We start from the raw sequence: 19,236 nt of genomic DNA, 5'->3' as shown, positions 1-19,236 counted from the left end.
GACATGGGGCTTGAACTCACAAACTGAGATCATGACCTGAGTCAAAATCTGGAGTCAGATACTTAACTGACTGAGCCACCCAGGCACCCCTGGATGTTGATTTTCAATAAGTTTTGGATACTAACCTTTCTCAGATATGTCATTTGCAAATATCTTCTTCTATTCTGTAGGTTTCCTTTTAGTTTTGTTGATTGTTTCCTTCATATGCAGAAGCTTTTCTATTTTGATGAAATCTCAACAGTTTATCTTTGCTTTTGTTTCCCTGCCCTCAGGACACATATCTAGAAAGAAATTTCTGTGGCTGATAACAAATAGAGTACTACTTGTGTTCTTCTCTAGGATTTTTATGGTTTCATGTCTCACTTTTGGATCTTTAATCCCTTTTGAATTTACTTTTGTGTATGGTATAAGAAAATGGTCCAGTTTCATTCTTTTACATGTTCTTTTTTAATTAAACAGTTTGCCTAATGCTAAACATCATTTACTTTCGAAAATTAAATTAGGGGGACCTGGTTGGCTCAGTCAGTTAAGCGTCTGACTCCTGGTTTTGGCTCAGACCATAATCTCATGATTCATGGGTTTGAGCCCTGCATCGGGCCCTGTGCTGACAGTGTGGGGCCTGCTTGGGATTCTCTCTTTCCTCTCTCTCTCTCTCTGCCCCTAGTCCACTCACAAGCTCTCTCTCCCAAAATAAATATTTTAAAAAATTAAATTAAGTTAAATTAGGTTAAATTAAAAAAATAAATATCAATATACTATATCATTACACCTGATAGCATCATAATTCCTATCTCAAATTATAACTACTTTGTTGGTATTGTAATACAGTGTATAATATGCTTTGAAAATATCAGGTTACTACATGTTAAGATATACTTGAAATTCTTATTAAACTATGCAATAGCTGTGTTTGCAAAAAGGATTTTCTACAGTGCATAAGTGAACATTAAAACATATTTTTCTACTTAGTTCTATTATATTTAAAACATGTTCCCATGGGAAAAAATTAACCCCAATGCATAATAAAAATATAATTTGTAAATTCCAAAAATCAGTCTAAAAGATAGTATGCAACTATTAGAGTGCAATTTATGCACATTTAATTCTACTACAATAAATGCAAATTTAGTCAAATGGAAAATTAATCCATATGATCTTCACATCCCCTACACAGTTAATTTCTGTCTTACTGGGAATTCTCACTGCTTCTATTGCGTCTTTTATTTTTTGAAGCATTTAGCATAATGCTAACTGAAAAGAGCCACATGAAGAAGCATTTTCAGTGGAGTTCAGAGGAACCAAACTGTTTCTGATTTGCATTCTAATAGTAAAAGCATTACTATTTCTTTAAATTTGCCTTTATGTCTACAAATATTTTTAACTTATGACTAATTGATAATTAAGGTATTCTAACTACTTAATAGAATTCTGAAAAAAAATTCAGCAAGTTGATTGAAATAAAAAGGCACCAGATCTTACTACGTATTTTCACTCTGCCTAGGAGAAGCCACTCCTTATGGTAGAGTATATTCCATTGTTGTGGGAGAAACTGTAATACTGGGACCATCATTGAATATGCAAATGAAAATTGAATTAATGTGAAGTAAAAGGATATTAGGACACTGTAATTGTATTTTTGTAACACAGATACCATTTTCTTTAGGGAAGAAGCTTTCTTTTACAAATGAGTTGCATAAAGATTTTATAATTTGTTAATTTTCTCATTAAGGTAATAAAAATTACTGGGTTACAACCAGATGATTTTCTTATATTTATCTTTAGAAATATTTAAGCCAAGAAGAGTTTGGTACTCCAGACTATGAATATCTACTCAACCAGCAATGGATCCACAAGGACAAATCTCTATTGATTTTGCTGTCCTGTTAATGGATCCCGAACTACATGTGGATACAGCACAACTTTTAGTGTTTGATTCAAATCATTTGTCCAGATCTTGCTGTATTCTTAGTACATGTATTTTATCTTTGCACCCAGATAGAGTATTAGATCTTGATTTACATAGGTAACATGTTCAAAAAAATTATTTTTCAAATTAGTTATATAAATGAGTCCTTATATGAATTCAGCTTGAGATATGGCCATGAAGTTTATTGTCTTATAGCATCTAATTATTTATAATAATATCATATCCAAATAAGTCATCTACAAAGCATTTTTTACTTTTAAAAATATGGGTTTATAAAAACATTGTTTACTATTATAGACTGTAGAACCTCATTATCTCCACACAAATGTTAATTTGTTAAATAAATCCCAGTGGGCAATTCATGGATTTATTCATTGTTGGTTTACTTACAGTTAAGCCTTTTGGCAAATTCCTATGTGGACACTATATGACTAGGGTTTGGGGCAGCTTTAATTAAAATTTATAAGTTTATGACAGTTGTATAGAACTATAATAATTAAACAAAGGAAATGTCACCAGTTAATTAAAATCACACATCTGAGAGGCATAATTAAAATTTTGCATCTAGGAATGAGTTTTTCCTCATTCCTTAAGTTGTTTTTTTTTTGAAAGAGAGAACGCTAAAAATAAAATATATGAACTATATTCATATAGAAAAGTACTATAAAATGAAATCGTTTGACATTGATTATATCTGCAAGGGTGCATGTAGTTCATTTCTATGACCTCATAGGAGGAAATTAAGATAAAGTTTGCCTTGAGCAAAATAATGAAAATGAGAGTAAAGAATTGAATTTTTCAATTATTCTATTATAGAAAATAAAGAATAATTTAAGAATGTTTCTCATCATGGATATAATGAGGGTATTTGATTAAATATATTTATATATTTACAATTAATCTTCACTTTTATAAATATTTATAATCTAAGGTATGTTGATGCTGTTTGGTATTTTCCTTACTCTTATAAGTCTATTATTTAAAATTTCAGTGTTCATATCAAAATGAATTGAGGTTTTCTACACAGCTGATTTAGAGTAATAGAGCAAGAGAGTTTGTAAATTTAGGGCAATATAGCCAAATATTCCCACTCATACAGTTTGGAGTTATGCAGAAGGGAAAGCAGTTTTTAATTTGGGAAGTTTGAAAATACATAAGAGCAGGACTGGCTAGGCAAAGGAGTGACAATACAATTTTCTATATAGATAATATTTGTAATGAATATCTTAAATGAATATGAAAAGAAGAAGCAAAAACTCTGCTTGAGCCTTCTCTGTAACCACATCTGTGGACTTGGGCAATGAACGATTTTGTCCCCACAACTAAAACAGGAGTAAAGAGGAGTAAGGAAAGGCGGTGGGGGGTGGGGCGGGGGGAGATTCTTCTCACTATGTCTCCCTGCAACAGGCAGGGACTTTATAATTGTAAGCAAGTAGATGGTGAGACTTTCCTTTCTCATTCATTCAGGCTCTTTCTGTTCAGGACACTGCCCCCAATATGAAGGTGGCATAGATGATGGCACTGCCATCAAATATTGGCTGCCCTAAAAGTGTTCTCTCCAAGTGTTCTCTCTCCCAGTTAAGCTAGGAACTTTTGGATACCCTGAAAACATCATGGGAGTAGTGACAAAACATGAACACTGATGTGTCTCAAGTCACATCTGTACCTAGGACATGGAGTACACAACCACCTAATTAACATCATGATAAAGGGTACGCATGCCCACCTTTAACTGCCCATCTTTGTTTTTCTTTCACTTTTACTTATATGAGAGCAACTTTTCATTTAAATTAAGCTTGATGTCCTAGCTTCCTCAACATAAATATTGTTTATATTTAGGGAATGCTGAGAGCTGGATATTTGGTCCTACTTGCTTTTTTAAGAATCCAAGAGAATATTAAGTTGAAAATGTAAAATCGAAAACATAAAATAGTGCATATAATGTCAACAAATATGTGACATAGAAAGACATAGCTATGACAAATCAAGTAGGAAAAAAAAACAAAGCATACTGAGCAAATGACAGAAGACAAGTCTCACACATACACGCAAACATAGAAAAAAGGAAGATAAGAGGAAAAAGAGGGAGAAGGAGTTTGGAGAGCACAAAGCACAGGATCCCAGTCGCACACACATGAAACCAGCATCTTCAAATCACTATAAGAAGAAAATGTTCAGGGTAAAAATCTTGACGCAGGTAATTTGAAAACACTCATCAAGAGTTTTAAAATTTTTCTGTGTTCTTTAATTAACTAATGTCAGTTTTATAAACATATCCCAAGGATTATATAATGATAAAAAACAAAATATTTAGAAGTGAAGATGTTCAATATACTGTTATTTATAATGTAAAATTAGAGATAGAAACCTGAGTTCAAATAGTATATAAAACATACCTAAAAGATGAATGTTATATGATAAATAAAACCAGAATTGTGGAATATATAATAATATAGGAAAATATTCATATTGTACTGTATTGTATTTTTATTGAAGTATGGTTGGCACACACTGTTACATTAATTTCATGCGTACAATTGAGTGATTTGGCAACTCTATATGTTATGCTAAGCTCATCACAAGTGTAGCTACCATCTGTTACCATACAGTGCTATTAAGGTATCATTGACCATATTCCCAGTGCTGGTACCTTTCATCCTCATGACTTATTCATTCCATAACTGGTAGCCCGTACCTCCCACTCCCCTTCACCCATTTTGCCAATTCCCTAACCCCTCCCCTGTCGCAACCACCAGTTTATTCTATGGGTCAACTCTTTATATATGTTTGTTTGGGTTTTTAGATTCCATATATAAGTGGGATCATATGGAATTTTTCTTTCTCTATCTGAATATTTTCACTTAGCATAGTACCCTTTGGGTCCATCCATGTCATCACAGTGGCAAGATCTCATTCTTTTTCATGGCTGAATAATCTTCCATTGTACATATATATCCTATTTTTATTTATCTATCCAAAGACACTTAGATTACTTCCATATATTGGCTAGTATAAATAATGCTGCATCACTAATCATCAGGTAAATGCAAATCAAAACCACAATGAGATACCACCTCACACCAGTCAGAATAGCTACTACCAAAAAAAACAAGAAATAACAAATGTTAGCAAGGATATGGAGAAAAGGGAACCCTTATGCACTGTTGGTTGGAATGAAAATTAGTGTAACCACTATGGAAAATGGTATTTTGAGGTTCCTCAAAAATTAAAAATAGAAACATCATAAGATCCAGTAATTCACATTGCATTTTGAAGTTAAAAAGGACAAGAAGTGGCTATATGAGTCCAAAATGGAAAAAATCCATACATAAAGTGTCTATATAAGGAAATAGATCCTTCTCTGTATGTATCTATTTTCTTTTTTGGGGGGGGGGGTTTGGCAATCATATATTTTTTTTATTTTTTTTTATGAAATTTATTGACAAATTGGTTTCCATACAACACCCAGTGCTCATCCCAAAAGGTGCCCTCCTAAATACCCATCACCCACCCTCTCCTCCCTCCCACCCCCCATCAACCCTCAGTTTGTTCTCAGTTTTTAACAGTCTCTTATGCTTTGGCTCTCTCCCATTCTAACCTCTTTTCTTTTTTTTTCCTTCCCCTCCCCCATGGGTTCGTGTTAACTTTCTCAGGATCCACATAAGAGTGAAACCATATGGTATCTGTCTTTCTCTGTATGGCTTATTTCACTTAACATCACACTCTCCAGTTCCATCCACGTTGCTACAAAAGGCCATATTTCATTTTTTCTCATTGCCACATAATATTCCATTGTGTATATAAACCACAATTTCTTTATCCATTCATCAGTGGATGGACATTTAGGCTCTTTCCATAATTTGGCTATTGTTGAGAGTGCTGCTATGAACATTGGGGTACAAGTGGCCCTATGCATCAGTACTCCTGTATCCCTTGGATAAATTCCTAGCAGTGCTATTGCTGGATCATAGGGTAGGTCTATTTTTAATTTTCTGAGGAACCTCCACAATGCTTTCCAGAGGGGCTGCACCAATTTGCATTCCCACCAACAGTGCAAGAGGGTTCCCGTTTCTCCACATCCTCTCCAGCATCTATAGTCTCCTGATTTGTTCATTTTGGCCACTCTGACTGGCGTGAGGTGATACCTGAGTGTGGTTTTGATTTGTATTTCCCTGATAAGGAGTGACGCTGAACATCTTTTCATGTGCCTGTTGGCCATCCGGATGTCTTCTTTAGAGAAGTGTCTATTCATGTTTTGTGCCCATTTCTTCACTGGGTTATTTGTTTTTCGGGTGTGGAGTTTGGTGAGCTCTTTATAGATTTTGGATACTAGCCCTTTGTCCGATATGTCATTTGCGAATATCTTTTCCCATTCCGTTGGTTGCCTTTTAGTTTTGTTGGTTGTTTCCTTTGCTGTGCAGAAGCTTTTTATCTTCATAAGATCCCAGTAATTCACTTTTGCTTTTAATTCCCTTGCCTTTGGGGATGTGTCGAGTAAGAGATTGCTACGGCTGAGGTCAGAGAGGTCTTTTCCTGCTTTCTCCTCTAAGGTTTTGATGGTTTCCTGTCTCACATTGAGGTCCTTTATCCATTTTGAGTTTATTTTTGTGAATGGTGTGAGAAAGTGGTCTAGTTTCAACCTTCTGCATGTTGCTGTCCAGTTCTCCCAGCACCATTTGTTAAAGAGACTGTCTTTTTTCCATTGGATGTTCTTTCCTGCTTTGTCAAAGATGAGTTGGCCATACGTTTGTGGGTCTAGTTCTGGGGTTTCTATTCTATTCCATTGGTCTATGTGTCTGTTTTTGTGCCAATATCATGCTGTCTTGATGATGACAGCTTTGTAGTAGAGGCTAAAGTCTGGGATTGTGATGCCTCCTGCTTTTGTCTTCTTCTTCAAAATTCCTTTGGCTATTCGGGGCCTTTTGTGGTTCCATATGAATTTTAGGATTGCTTGTTCTAGTTTTGAGAAGAATGCTGGTGCCATTTTGATTGGGATTGCATTGAATGTGTAGATAGCTTTGGGTAGTATTGACATTTTGACAATATTTATTTTTCCAATCCATGAGCAGGGAATGTCTTTCCATTTCTTTAAATCTTCTTCAATTACCTTCATAAGCTTACTATACTTTTCAGCATACAGATCCTTTACATCTTTGGTTAGATTTATTCCTAGGTATTTTATGCTTCTTGGTGCAATTGTGAATGGGATCAGTTTCTTTATTTGTCTTTCTGTTGCTTCATTGTTGGTGTATAAGAATGCAACTGATTTCTGTACATTGATTTTGTATCCTGCAACTTTGCTGAATTCATGTATCAGTTCTAGCAGACTTTTGGTGGAGTCCATCAGATTTTCCATGTATAATATCATGTCATCTGCAAAAAGCGAAAGCTTGACTTCATCTTTGCCAATTTTGATGCCTTTGATTTCCTTTTGTTGTCTGATTGCTGATGCTAGAACTTCCAGCACTATGTTAAACAGCAGCGGTGAGAGTGGGCATCCTTGTCGTGTTCCTGATCTCAGGGAAAAAGCTCTCAGTTTTTCCCCATTGAGGATGATGTTAGCTGTGGGCTTTTCATAAATGGCTTTTATGATGTTTAAGTATGTTCCTTCTATCCCGACTTTCTCAAGGGTTCTTATTAAGAAAGGGTGCTGGATTTTGTCGAAGGCCTTTTCTGCATCGATTGACAGGATCATATGGTTCTTCTCTTTTTTTTTGTTACTGTGATGTATCACGTTGATTGATTTGCGAATGTTGAACCAGCCCTGCATCCCAGGAATGAATCCCACTTGATCATGGTGAATAATTCTTTTTATATGCCGTTGAATTCGATTTGCTAGTATCTTATTGAGAATTTTTGCATCCATATTCATCAGGGATATTGGCCTGTAGTTCTCTTTTTTGACTGGGTCTCTGTCTGGTTTAGGAATCAAAGTAATACTGGCTTCATAGAATGAGTCTGGAAGTTTTCCTTCCCTTTCTATTTCTTGGAATAGCTTGAGAAGGATAGGTATTATCTCTGCTTGAAACGTCTGGTAGAACTCCCCTGGGAAGCCATCTGGTCCTGGACTCTTATTTGTTGGGAGATTTTTGATAACCGATTCAATTTCTTCGCTGGTTATGGGTCTGTTCAAGCTTTCTATTTCCTCCTGATTGAGTTTTGGAAGAGTGTGGGTGTTCAGGAATTTGTCCATTTCTTCCAGGTTGTCCAATTTGTTGGCATATAAGTTTTCATAGTATTCCCTGATAATTGTTTGTATCTCTGAGGGATTGGTTGTAATAATTCCATTTTCATTCATGATTTTATCTATTTGGGTCATCTCCCTTTTCTTTTTGAGAAGCCTGGCTAGAGGTTTGTCAATTTTGTTTATTTTTTCAAAAAACCAACTCTTGGTTTCGTTGATCTGCTCTACAGTTTTTTTACATTCTATATTGTTTATTTCTGCTCTGATCTTTATGATTTCTCTTCTTCTGCTGGGTTTAGGCTGCCTTTGCTGTTCTGCTTCTAGTTCCTTTAGGTGTGCTGTTAGATTTTGTATTTGGGATTTTTCTTGTTTCTTGAGATAGGCCTGGATTGCAATGTATTTTCCTCTCAGGACTGTCTTTGCTGCGTCCCAAAACGTTTGGATTGTTGTATTTTCATTTTCGTTTGTTTCCATATATTTTTTAATTTCTTCTCTAATTGCCTGGTTGACCCACTCATTCGTTAGTAGGGTGTTCTTTAACCTCCATGCTTTGGGAGGTTTTCCAGACTTTTTTCTGTGGTTGATTTCAAGCTTCATAGCATTGTGGTCTGAAAGTAAGCATGGTATAATTTCAATTCTTGTAAACTTATGAAGGGCTGTTTTGTGACCCAGTATATGATCTATCTTGGAGAATGTTCCATGTGCACTCGAGAAGAAAGTATATTCTGTTGCTTTGGGATGCAGAGTTCTAAATATATCTGTCAAGTCCATCTGATCCAATGTCTCATTCAGGGCCCTTGTTTCTTTACTGACCGTGTGTCTAGATGATCTATCCATTTCTGTAATTGGGGTGTTAAAGTCCCCTGCAATTACCACATTCTTATCAATAAGGTTGCTTATGTTTATGAGTAATTGTTTTATATATTTGGGGGCTCCGGTATTCGGTGCATAGACATTTATAATTGTTAGCTCTTCCTGATGGATAGACCCTGTAACTATTATATAATGTCCTTCTTCATCTCTTGTTACAGCCTTTAATTTAAAGTCTAGTTTGTCTGATGTAAGTATGGCTACTCCAGCTTTCTTTTGGCTTCCAGTCGCATGATAAATAGTTCTCCATCCCCTCAGTCTCAATCTGAAGGTGTCCTCAGGTCTAAAATGAGTCTCTTGTAGACAGCAAATAGATGGGTCTTGTTTTTTTTTATCCATTCTGATACCCTATGTCTTTTGGTTGGCGCATTTAATCCATTTACATTCAGTGTTATTATAGAAAGATACGGGTTTAGCGTCATTGTGATGTCTGTATGTTTTATGCTTGTAGTGATGTCTCTGGGACTTTGTCTCACAGGGTCCCCCTTAGGATCTCTTGTAGGGCTGGTTTAGTGGTGACATATTCCTTCAGTTTTTGTTTGTTTGGGAAGATCTTTATCTCTCCTTCTATTCTAAATGACAGACTTGCTGGATAAAGGATTCTCGGCTGCATATATTTTCTCTCTAGCACCCTGAAAATCTCGTGCCAATTCTTTCTGGCCTGCCAAGTTTCAAAAGAGAGATCAGTCATAAGTCTTATAGGTCTCCCTTTATATGTGAGGGCACCTTTACCCCTTGCTGCTTTCAGAATTTTCTCTTTATCCTTGTATTTTGCCAGTTTCACTATGATATGTCGTGCAGAAGATCGATTCAAGTTATGTCTGAAGGGAGTTCTCTGTGCCTCTTGGATTTCAATGCCTTTTTCCTTCCCCAGTTCAGGGAAGTTCTCAGCTATGATTTCTTCAAGTACCCCTTCAGCACCTTTCCCTCTCTCTTCCTCCTCTGGGATACCAATTATGCGTATATTATTTCTTTTTAGTGTATCACTTAGTTCTCTAATTTTCCCCTCATACTCCTGGATTTTTTTATCTCTCTTTTTCTCAGCTTCCTCTTTTTCCATAACTTTATCTTCTAGTTCACCTGTTCTCTCCTCTGCCTCTTCAATCCAAGCCGTTGTTTCCATTTTGTTTTGCATTTCATTTAAAGCGTTTTTCAGCTCCTCGTGACTGTTCCTTAGGCCCTTGATCTCTGTAGCAAGAGATTCTCTGCTGTCCTGTATACTGTTTTCAAGCCCAGCGATTAGTTTTATGACTATTATTCTAAATTCACTTTCTGTTATATTATTTAAATCCTTTTTGATCAGCTCATTAGCTGTTGTTATTTCCTGGAGATTCTTCTGAGGGGAATTCTTCCATTTGGTCATTTTGGATAGTCCCTGGCGTGGTGAGGACCTGCAGGGCACTTCCCCTTTGCTGTGGTGTATAACTGGAGTTGGTGGGCGAGGCCGCAGTCAGACCTGATGTCTGCCCCCAGCCCACAGCTGGGGCCACAGTCAGACTGGTGTGTGCCTTCTCTTCCCCTCTCCTAGGGGCGGGATTCACTGTGGGGTGGTGTGGCTCGTCTGGGCTACTTGCACCCTGCCAGGCTTGTGATGCTGGGGATCTGGCGTATTAGCTGGGGTGGGTAGGCAAGGTGCACGGGGGCAGGAGGGGCAGGCTTAGATTGCTTCTCCTTAGGTGATCCACTTCAAGAGGGGCCCTGTGGCAGCGGGAGGGAGTCAGATCCGCTGCCGGAAGTGTGGCTCCGTAGAAGCGCAGAGTTGGGTGTTTGCGTGGAGGGAGCAAGTTCCCTGGCAGGAAAGGGTTCTCTTTGGGATTTTGGCTGGGGGATGGGTGGGTGAGATGGCGCTGGCGAGCGCCTTTGTTCCCCACCAAACTGAGCTCTGTTGTCAGGGGGCTCAGCAGCTCTCCCTCCCTTTGTCCTCCAGCCTTCCCGCTTTCCGAGCAGAGCTGTTAACTTATGACCTCCCAGAAGCTAAGTCACGCTTGTTGTGGGAACACAGTCCATCAGGCCCCTCCGCTTTTGCAAGCCAGACTCGGGGGCTCTGCTTGGCCGGCGAGCCGCCCCTCCACCCCGGCGCCCTCCCGCCAGTCCGTGGAGCGCGCACCGCCTCGCCGCCCTTCCTACCCTCTTCCATGGGCCTCTCGTCTGCGTTTGGCTCCGGCGACTCCGTTCTGCTAATCCTCTGGTGGTTTTCTGGGTTATTTAGGCAGGTGTAGATGGAATCTAAGTGATCAGCAGGACGCGCGGTGAGCCCAGCATCCTCCTAAGCCGCCATCTTGCAAAAAAAAAAAAAAAAGTATGTATCTATTTTCTATGCTCCCCAAGTAACATGCATTGCTGTTAGAAAGTAATAAAGTAGTAATTATTATTTCTGATCACGGTAATTAATATATATTAATTAGACTGCTTATGAGTGGCGGGTGCTCTTCTCAGTCCTTGCACCTTCTCAAAAAACCTGTGAGAGACTGAAAGTAAGATTCTCTCTAATTCTGATGCTGACTTTATGAAGCACAGTTACTGGTTCATTTGGACCACATGGTGGGAGCAGTACTAAGCTATTCAGTCTTATGACTTTCTAAGCTAATCTCGGATGGTTTGAGTTGGCTTCCTTCTATTCACAGAAAGGACAAAAATATTTCAGTTTCATTTTCACAAAGCTGGCTGAAAACGAACTTTCCAGAAGTATAAATAGATTGTGACCTATAATTTGAAACATGTCAGAATATATTAAGTAGTACTGGGAGGGCGCTAGGTAAAGTCCACAGTTTTTCCTTTTCTTTTTCAGGTTTGGTGAATAGTTCTCTGTAATCTTTATGATGCTTAAGACAACTCGACAGCTATAGTCAACTTACTAAAATTATGTATAAATGGGCACTCACTTTCAGTGCAGGAAAACATTAAATAAAGTGGAAAAGTAGAATGTCAAGTCTCTTTATCAAAAAGAGTAGCAATTTTTTAAAGCATTCAAAACTTTTATTGAATCTAAGTCAGAAGTGAAGACAGATTTCACAAAGCAGAGTAGTCTTGGGGGTAAGAGGTCAGGAGAAGAACTTTCTGATAGCAATCTGGTATCCAACTAAATAATGCTGTAGTGACTTATTTCTCAACTTACTATTTTTATCCTATATAAAAGAACAAGAATGTGGGTTTTGTTCAAATACTAAAGATGTTGTGAGTAAAGAGCCTGTAACTTTTATTTTTTTTAATGTTTATTTATTTATTTTGAGAGACAGGGAGAGAGAGAGAGAGAGAGAAAATGAGTAGGGGAGAGGCAAGGAGAGAGGCGGAGAGAGGATCCCAAGCAGGCTCCACACTCAGCACAGAGCCTGACTCAGGGCTCAGTCTCACAAGTGTGAGATCATGACCTAAGCTGAAATCAAGAGTCAGATGCTTAACTGATTGAGCCACCCAGGTACCCCAAGAGTGTGTAACTTTTAGAGAGTATTTTCATAGAATATTAAATGTAAACATTGTAAATACGTTCTGCAGTTTAAATGTAAATTAAATGCTATTACTTAGACTCAATGTGTTTATCAGACTATTTGAACTAAACAGTGACTGTATGCATAGAAGACCAGTAGGTAGAAAACATTACAACCAGGGATAAAAATTTACAAGCACCAGACTTACTCAACCAGTACCAAATCAAACAGTATAAGAGGCAAAGTTCACACTGACAAATGAGTATGAATTCAAACAAATTGCTTAGAAAGAGAACTAATGATGCTCACTAGCAGGTATCTACCTCTCAGAAATAATAAACGCTGTCACTGTCTCATAGGAAGCTCACATGTAATTACTTTTGCTAGCATTTCTTCATGGTAATCAACCACACATTTTCAAGCATTATGTGTATATGAAAAAAAAAGGGTAATGATTTATTTGTCCAATATTGAGCAGAGAAGTAATTTTGCCTGCTTAAAGTAATACAATATTGATTAAATTGCACTGATGAGTAGCATCTTTATAATCAGCTTAAAAACTGTTTATTAAATAAATCTAGCTTTTAAAGACAGACACCAGTATTACATCAAGTTACTGAAAAATGCCAACAGATCACCTTTTTTTTTAATGTTTATTCATTTTTGAGAAACAGAGAGAGACAGACTGTGAGCGGGGCAATGGGCAAAGAGAGAGGGAGACACAGAATCCAAAGTAGGCTCCAGGCTCTGAGCGGTCAGCCCAGAGCCCGATGCAGGACTCGAACTCATGAACCGCGAGATCATGACCTGAGCTGAAGTCAGGAGCTTAACCGACTGAGCAACCCAGGTGCCCCCAACAGATCACCTTTATGATATTCAGATACAAATATATGCTTTTGAGCATCTTTATTGATATTTATTCATATATTATTTGACTCAAAGCTACACAGCAAATTTTACTCTAAAATTATTAGCAATCAAATAGCGATTTCTATATGGAATATATATTCAGTAATTGTAATATTTTAGAAAACTTGCAGACATAATGTTAACTTTATTCTAGTGACTACTACATTTTGAATGCTTCATAAATGCCAAGAACTCTGGCAAATTTCCTAGATGTATTACCTTATTTAATGCTTATCACTCTGTAATGTCTACATTGTGGCATTTTTCAGATGTGAGCTAGAGTGGTTAAGAAAACTACAATCCAAGAAACTAGATTATTCCAGAGTCAGTGCTCAAAGACATTACCTATTATCAATGACAATAAGCAATATTGTCTGCCCATATCAGAGAAAGAGGCTGGCTATGACTATATAACTAAAAGTAACGTATAGTCAAATAGGCCCATTTATCCAGAGATAAACTATACCCAAATCCTATAAAGTTAATGCTCGTTTAACAAGGAATAATGATAAATCATTGTGATATCCATGTGGTTGCCTATATAATAGAAAAGATTCAGTTTTTGTTAAATACTTTAAAACATTATTTTGAACTGATATATAGGTTGGGTAATGGGCATGTTATTTTCAAAAGAATACATATGGAAAATAATGTGTATGGGGATTCCATATGTAGTTTTTTAATAAAGGAATATGTACTCAGTTGAATTTAAATAATAACCTTTGTTGATAATTTATTTAACAATAATAGTAATATTAATACCAATACCACCACTACTACTAAGAGTATTAATAATAATATAATAATATGAATAATAATATATGAATAATTAATATATGTTAACAATAATATTAATACTAATGGTAGTAATAATGATACCACCGCTACTAATTGAATACTTGCTGTATGGTAGACATTGTGCCATGTGGTTTACCAGCACATAGTAGGCATTACTATCACCAGTTTACAGAATGAGATGCAAAATGAGATCTAGTGAGGAAAGCTAAGTTTTCCAAAAACACACAATTAATAAATATCTAATAGGATTTGATTTCCAGGTCTGCCTAATACCAAAAAACAAACTAACAAATAATTTAACTTTGTACCAAATTTATTTAGTTTCTGTTAATTATTCTTATGAACTATTTCTGAATCAATCATCTTTACTAAGACTAGTTTTGGTATGGAAGGGTCTTGCAAGGCCAGTGAAGTTTAAAGAACTTTGTTAAAATCTAAGACATTTCCATTTTTCTTGTGAGCAATCCAATCTTTAGTTGTGTCAATGAGTATTCCTTAATAATATTTATTATTGATTATAGGTATTTAATGCCTTTAGTTATATTTTCACTGTATTTAACATTAGTTACTATTGGTTATCCAGTTAAATTTGAACAGTTTATTATTTATTTACCTTGTTGCATGAAAATTTGCTGGAACATTTTAGAGAATATATGCAACCAGTTCCCATTTATTTATGAATAGCAGATAAATTAATAATAAATTAATGGAGCAAATAAACTAAGCTCCATTTATTGTATACAGCTAGTAAGGCACTTTGCTAACATATCGTGTCATGTTTAACTTGAGTATGGAGCAGACCTAGCACTGAGAGAACCTAGTCGACAGAAATCTACAGAACCTATGCTACCAGAACAATGTTTGTGAGATGAATTTTCTCCCCTGTGGGTCCTACTGAGCATCCAGAGACATGCTCGAGACATACGACAAAGACTGAGAATGAAGGTCTGTCATTTAGAAAGGACAATGAGCCTAGAGTCAGAAAAATGAGCCTGAAGCATTCAGATAGAGAGACAAATATTGAAGCCATGAAATTGTATTGTATCACCAAAAAGAAGTTTGGAAGAACATATTTTAAGACCCAGAATGAGAAAACATAAAGGCAATTGAAAAGGACAGTTACAGAAAAAGAGAAATCAACAATAGCAGTATTTTAGAAACCAAGCAGAGATAGAAATTTTAAGAGTAGATGTGTAATAAAAAATTAAAAAAAAATAAATTTCAAAAATAAAATGTGTAAAATTATGGAGAACATTTGAGAGGATGATTAAAAAGAAATCAGTGGATTCAGTGATTAAGAGATCAGAGATAAGCTTTGCAAGAGGACATAAATATACAGTAAAGACAACACCACACATTAACATCTCGATTCCTAAACCTTTCTTTCTGCTAGGGAATCAGAATTCATTTATGTGAGCAATACATACATATTGAAAGGTCTGGCTTCTCTTCTGAAATAACGAAGCATGTTGAGAAAGTAAAGAGAGAAAGTTTAAAAATGTTGGAGTCTGAGAGTGAGGTTGATGGAGAATTTCTGCTTTATCCCATCGCTGCCATACAAATTCAAATTTAACTTTGTCTTAAATAGATAATGGAGATAAAATGTGTAATTTAAGACAGTTTTCAAAAGATTTTCTTAGAATGTTACAGTGTTTTTTTTTAGGACACCGTTCCAAAGTCATACTGCTATATGGTGAATCTCATTCAGTAGAAACAACAACAACAGTAATAAACAATTAGAACTAAAGTGTCACTGAGTACTTTCTATGTGCCTAGAACTTTTAGAAATTCTTTGCATGTATAATCTCATTTATTTTCTCTGATTCTACACAGCAACCCTATGAGAAAGGTACTATTATTATCCCCATTTTTGCATAGGGGAAATGAGAAGTGACGCCCATGGTCCACAACCAGTAATTGGCACAGATAGTGTATATCCAGGCAGTCTGACAACCCACACTTTTAAGCCCTGAATGCTATAGAAACCAGACAGATTAGAGCCAACAAACTGAACCTCCCATTCCTTCCTCAGGTTAATTGATGCTTTGTTTGATTACACTACCCTTGTAGGCTGTCAACTCCCAAGCTCCCTGGATGCATCACTGCTGTAAATCTATACCTTAGTCATTGTAACGGCATTGTTGCCTTTTCAAATGCCAAAATCAAGTTGAGCTACCTAAAAAAATCTCTATAAATGAATCCAATGCAACTTGTTAGGATGCACACAGAGAGATTCATGAGTATATTAGATGGAGCCCATTATAAAATTCTGTGACAGAAAGTTCGTTTCCCATCAGCAATCAAAAGATCTGCTGTTATCAACACAGTTTCAAGTTGTTGGTCTTCCCCTGAATATGAAGATTTCTCTTGTCAAAAAGAAATCTTCTTTTTAAAGGAAAAGAAGAGCCTTTTCAAAATAATTCAGCCAGAATCTAAATGATTTGAGGCATATGCCAGGGAAGAGGGTTTAGGGAACCTGGCCACTGCCCTAGTTGACATGAAAGCATGATGTCATTCTCTCAGTGACTGGGACAGAGAAGTTTTCAAGTGCCATAGTGGGTTGCATTTGTTTCCTTTAAACTCCTATTATATTAATGTTCTTCACTCTTAATTTAAAAAAAAAACCTAAAAAATAATGTAGAAAAACATAAATCTACAGTGTTTAAGTCCTACCATCATAGGACCCTTTTTTCTGATTGTTCTATGCGTTTTGATTGCTCCTATATTTTCTGTGCTGTTTGTTTCACCTTTAGTTCATGTTAATTTGTGTTCCTGTTTATATGTTCTGTTTCTCTGTAAGGCATTCACTGGTTCTTACTGATGAAGAGAAATTACTTCTTTTGTTCAGGGCTTTCATTTTCCTTAGTAACTGTTCCAACAATTCTCTGTCCTCTTCATCTTCAAGCACTATTCATTCTCTTGTTGTGTCTATTTTTTTATCCATTATTGTTCCCATGAAGAAATTTTGTCTATATGTAAGTATCAACTAGAAAATTCACTACCATTATAAGAAAAATATTTACCCAAAAGTTTTAAAGCCATTTTCTGGGAATGGTAAATATGATGTTACTCAGCTTTCAATGTACATGCAATTTACCTTGTTTCTCAACCTATTAATAAGCGTTTATCTGCCACCAAACTAATCACATTTATAAATAACTTTTAAAGCAATGCTACTCACCATAAAAATGTGTATAACTTTCTTCATTGAGAAGCAGTAGCTTCAAGCATGTTTAAGTATATGGAGCACTTTCAAAGCAAAATAAATTGTGGAAGCTTGATTTATTTATTCTCTTGGAAAGGAGGGCGCATTTTATTTTAGAGACATTTTATTCACTTACGAATGCTTTTCAAAAAAAAACGTAGAATGTAGAATCTATGGCAATAGAGAAAACTTATATCATTTTCACAGTTCAAGTCTTAAGCCTTATCTCATACATTTTTATCACCATTCTAATTATGCCTCATGTCTACAAAGGTGAGAGAGGAGATGGTTGGATAGTCTCTAATACTAGTCAACTGACATTTCTGAGTCCTAGTTAATTCAGATCTATACCTGAATTTCTTTTTTATTCCCTTTCATGTTATTTCTTTACATTTGCACAACCTCTCAACTTCATTCTTTGCCCATTACAAATGAGAGCCGTTATTTCATTTTGTTTTCCTTAATCTCTCCTACAGAGCTATTTCTGTCCTCCATTTTCCACTTCGTCCTTGATGAAAGCAGTTAGAGAGACTCATTCCTGATATAACAGTTAACTGTGTTATGTTCCAAACACCTTAAAGGATCGTTCACCTTTTCTTCTGAAGTTCGTTCTTACAGAGCAAATAAAAATATCCATAGATGGTCCATTAGATTTGCTCCTGTGTGCTGTTAACATTAGGCTTTAAATCATCTTTCCAGACTGCAAGTAACAGTACTTTCCCATGAATAAAAGTATCAAAATGAAATAAAATAGGACTTAATAAGTGCTTATATACTAAATACAGTATGTATATTGACATCAACTAAAATTACTAATTACATAAATATTATAGAATGCATGCCCACTTTAAACTTTTAAAAATATTTATTTATAAATCTAAGCTCATGCCTTACCAGTGGTAGTACATGATGATTGAATACTGAGAAATAGGATTGTTTCCATTTTATATTCTAATAGCTAATACAAACTATATCAAAAATAATTTAAAAAGCAAAATGGACATGATGAGAAAAGTATAAAGAATAACACAAGTACTTGAGAACATACTACACCTGTATAAATGTGTAATTAATCATAAAATGCACTCTGGTTGTTTTACCTGAGGTGAACCTGACTTATCTTCTATGCTGGGCTCTATTGAAACATGGGAATATTGACACCCACAGAGGTGTTATTGCCTAAATTCACAGATGAATTAGTGGACTAACCTTGAACGGAATCCCGGCTTCCTGTTTCTTACCTAGTGAGGATTCCATGAAAACAATTTCAGTCAAATAATTTCCTTTTTGTTATGTTTTCTTTTCCAACAGGAAGACCCACCTGCAGCTGTGCACTGGGGTTCACTGGACCAAACTGTGGGAAGACTGTCTGTGAGGATTTCTGTCAAAATGGAGGAGCCTGCAGTGTCACTGCCGGCAACCAGCCCTCCTGCCACTGCCAGCCTGAGCACACCGGAGACAGATGCCAGTACTGTAAGTGAGAGTGACTCCCACAACACAGTCTGATAGCATGCTTTCATGTTTACATTAAGTAACTTTCTTATCTCTATTTTCCCTCCCTCCTCTCAATTTCAACAACCCCCTATTTTTCAGGGTCACTCCCTCCATCACCCCAACTCTCAACAATTATTTACATTGTTTCTCATCCTTCTCATTTTAAAGATTCTGTTTCTTCCTTCCCTACCTTAGGTTCCATAAACCATCACTGTAATCGTCCCCTTGTATATACCCTCAATTTCCTTTTTCCTTCTTCCCCTTCTATTACACTTTCCTAGAAAATTGTAACCATGGTTAAATCCAATTCTCCATCTGTTCTGAACTGGTGTCCCACTGCTGGAAGAAGAACATGTAATCATACAGACTGGTCTCACCTGAGATTTTATCACTAATTTCAAATGGGCACTTATTATGGCTTCTA

The 19,236-nt window shown here is 36.3% G+C and overlaps 1 protein-coding gene across 1 annotated transcript in view; it reads left to right on the top strand.

Moving 5' to 3' along the window:
• The window catches only part of LRP1B (LDL receptor related protein 1B), a 1,901,338-nt gene that overhangs the window by 1,811,769 nt on the left and 70,333 nt on the right, over nt 1-19,236 (top strand). The window contains exon 84 of the mRNA XM_043576625.1: nt 18,630-18,791. Coding sequence (XP_043432560.1) covers nt 18,630-18,791 — 162 coding nt within the window. The remainder of the gene's footprint in view (nt 1-18,629; nt 18,792-19,236) is intronic.

The sequence above is a fragment of the Prionailurus bengalensis genome, chromosome C1 (genome assembly GCF_016509475.1).
Source record: "Prionailurus bengalensis isolate Pbe53 chromosome C1, Fcat_Pben_1.1_paternal_pri, whole genome shotgun sequence".
Taxonomy (NCBI): Eukaryota; Metazoa; Chordata; class Mammalia; order Carnivora; family Felidae; genus Prionailurus; species Prionailurus bengalensis.
Note: the sequence above shows the minus strand (reverse complement) of the source record. Positions and strands in the feature narration are given on the sequence as shown.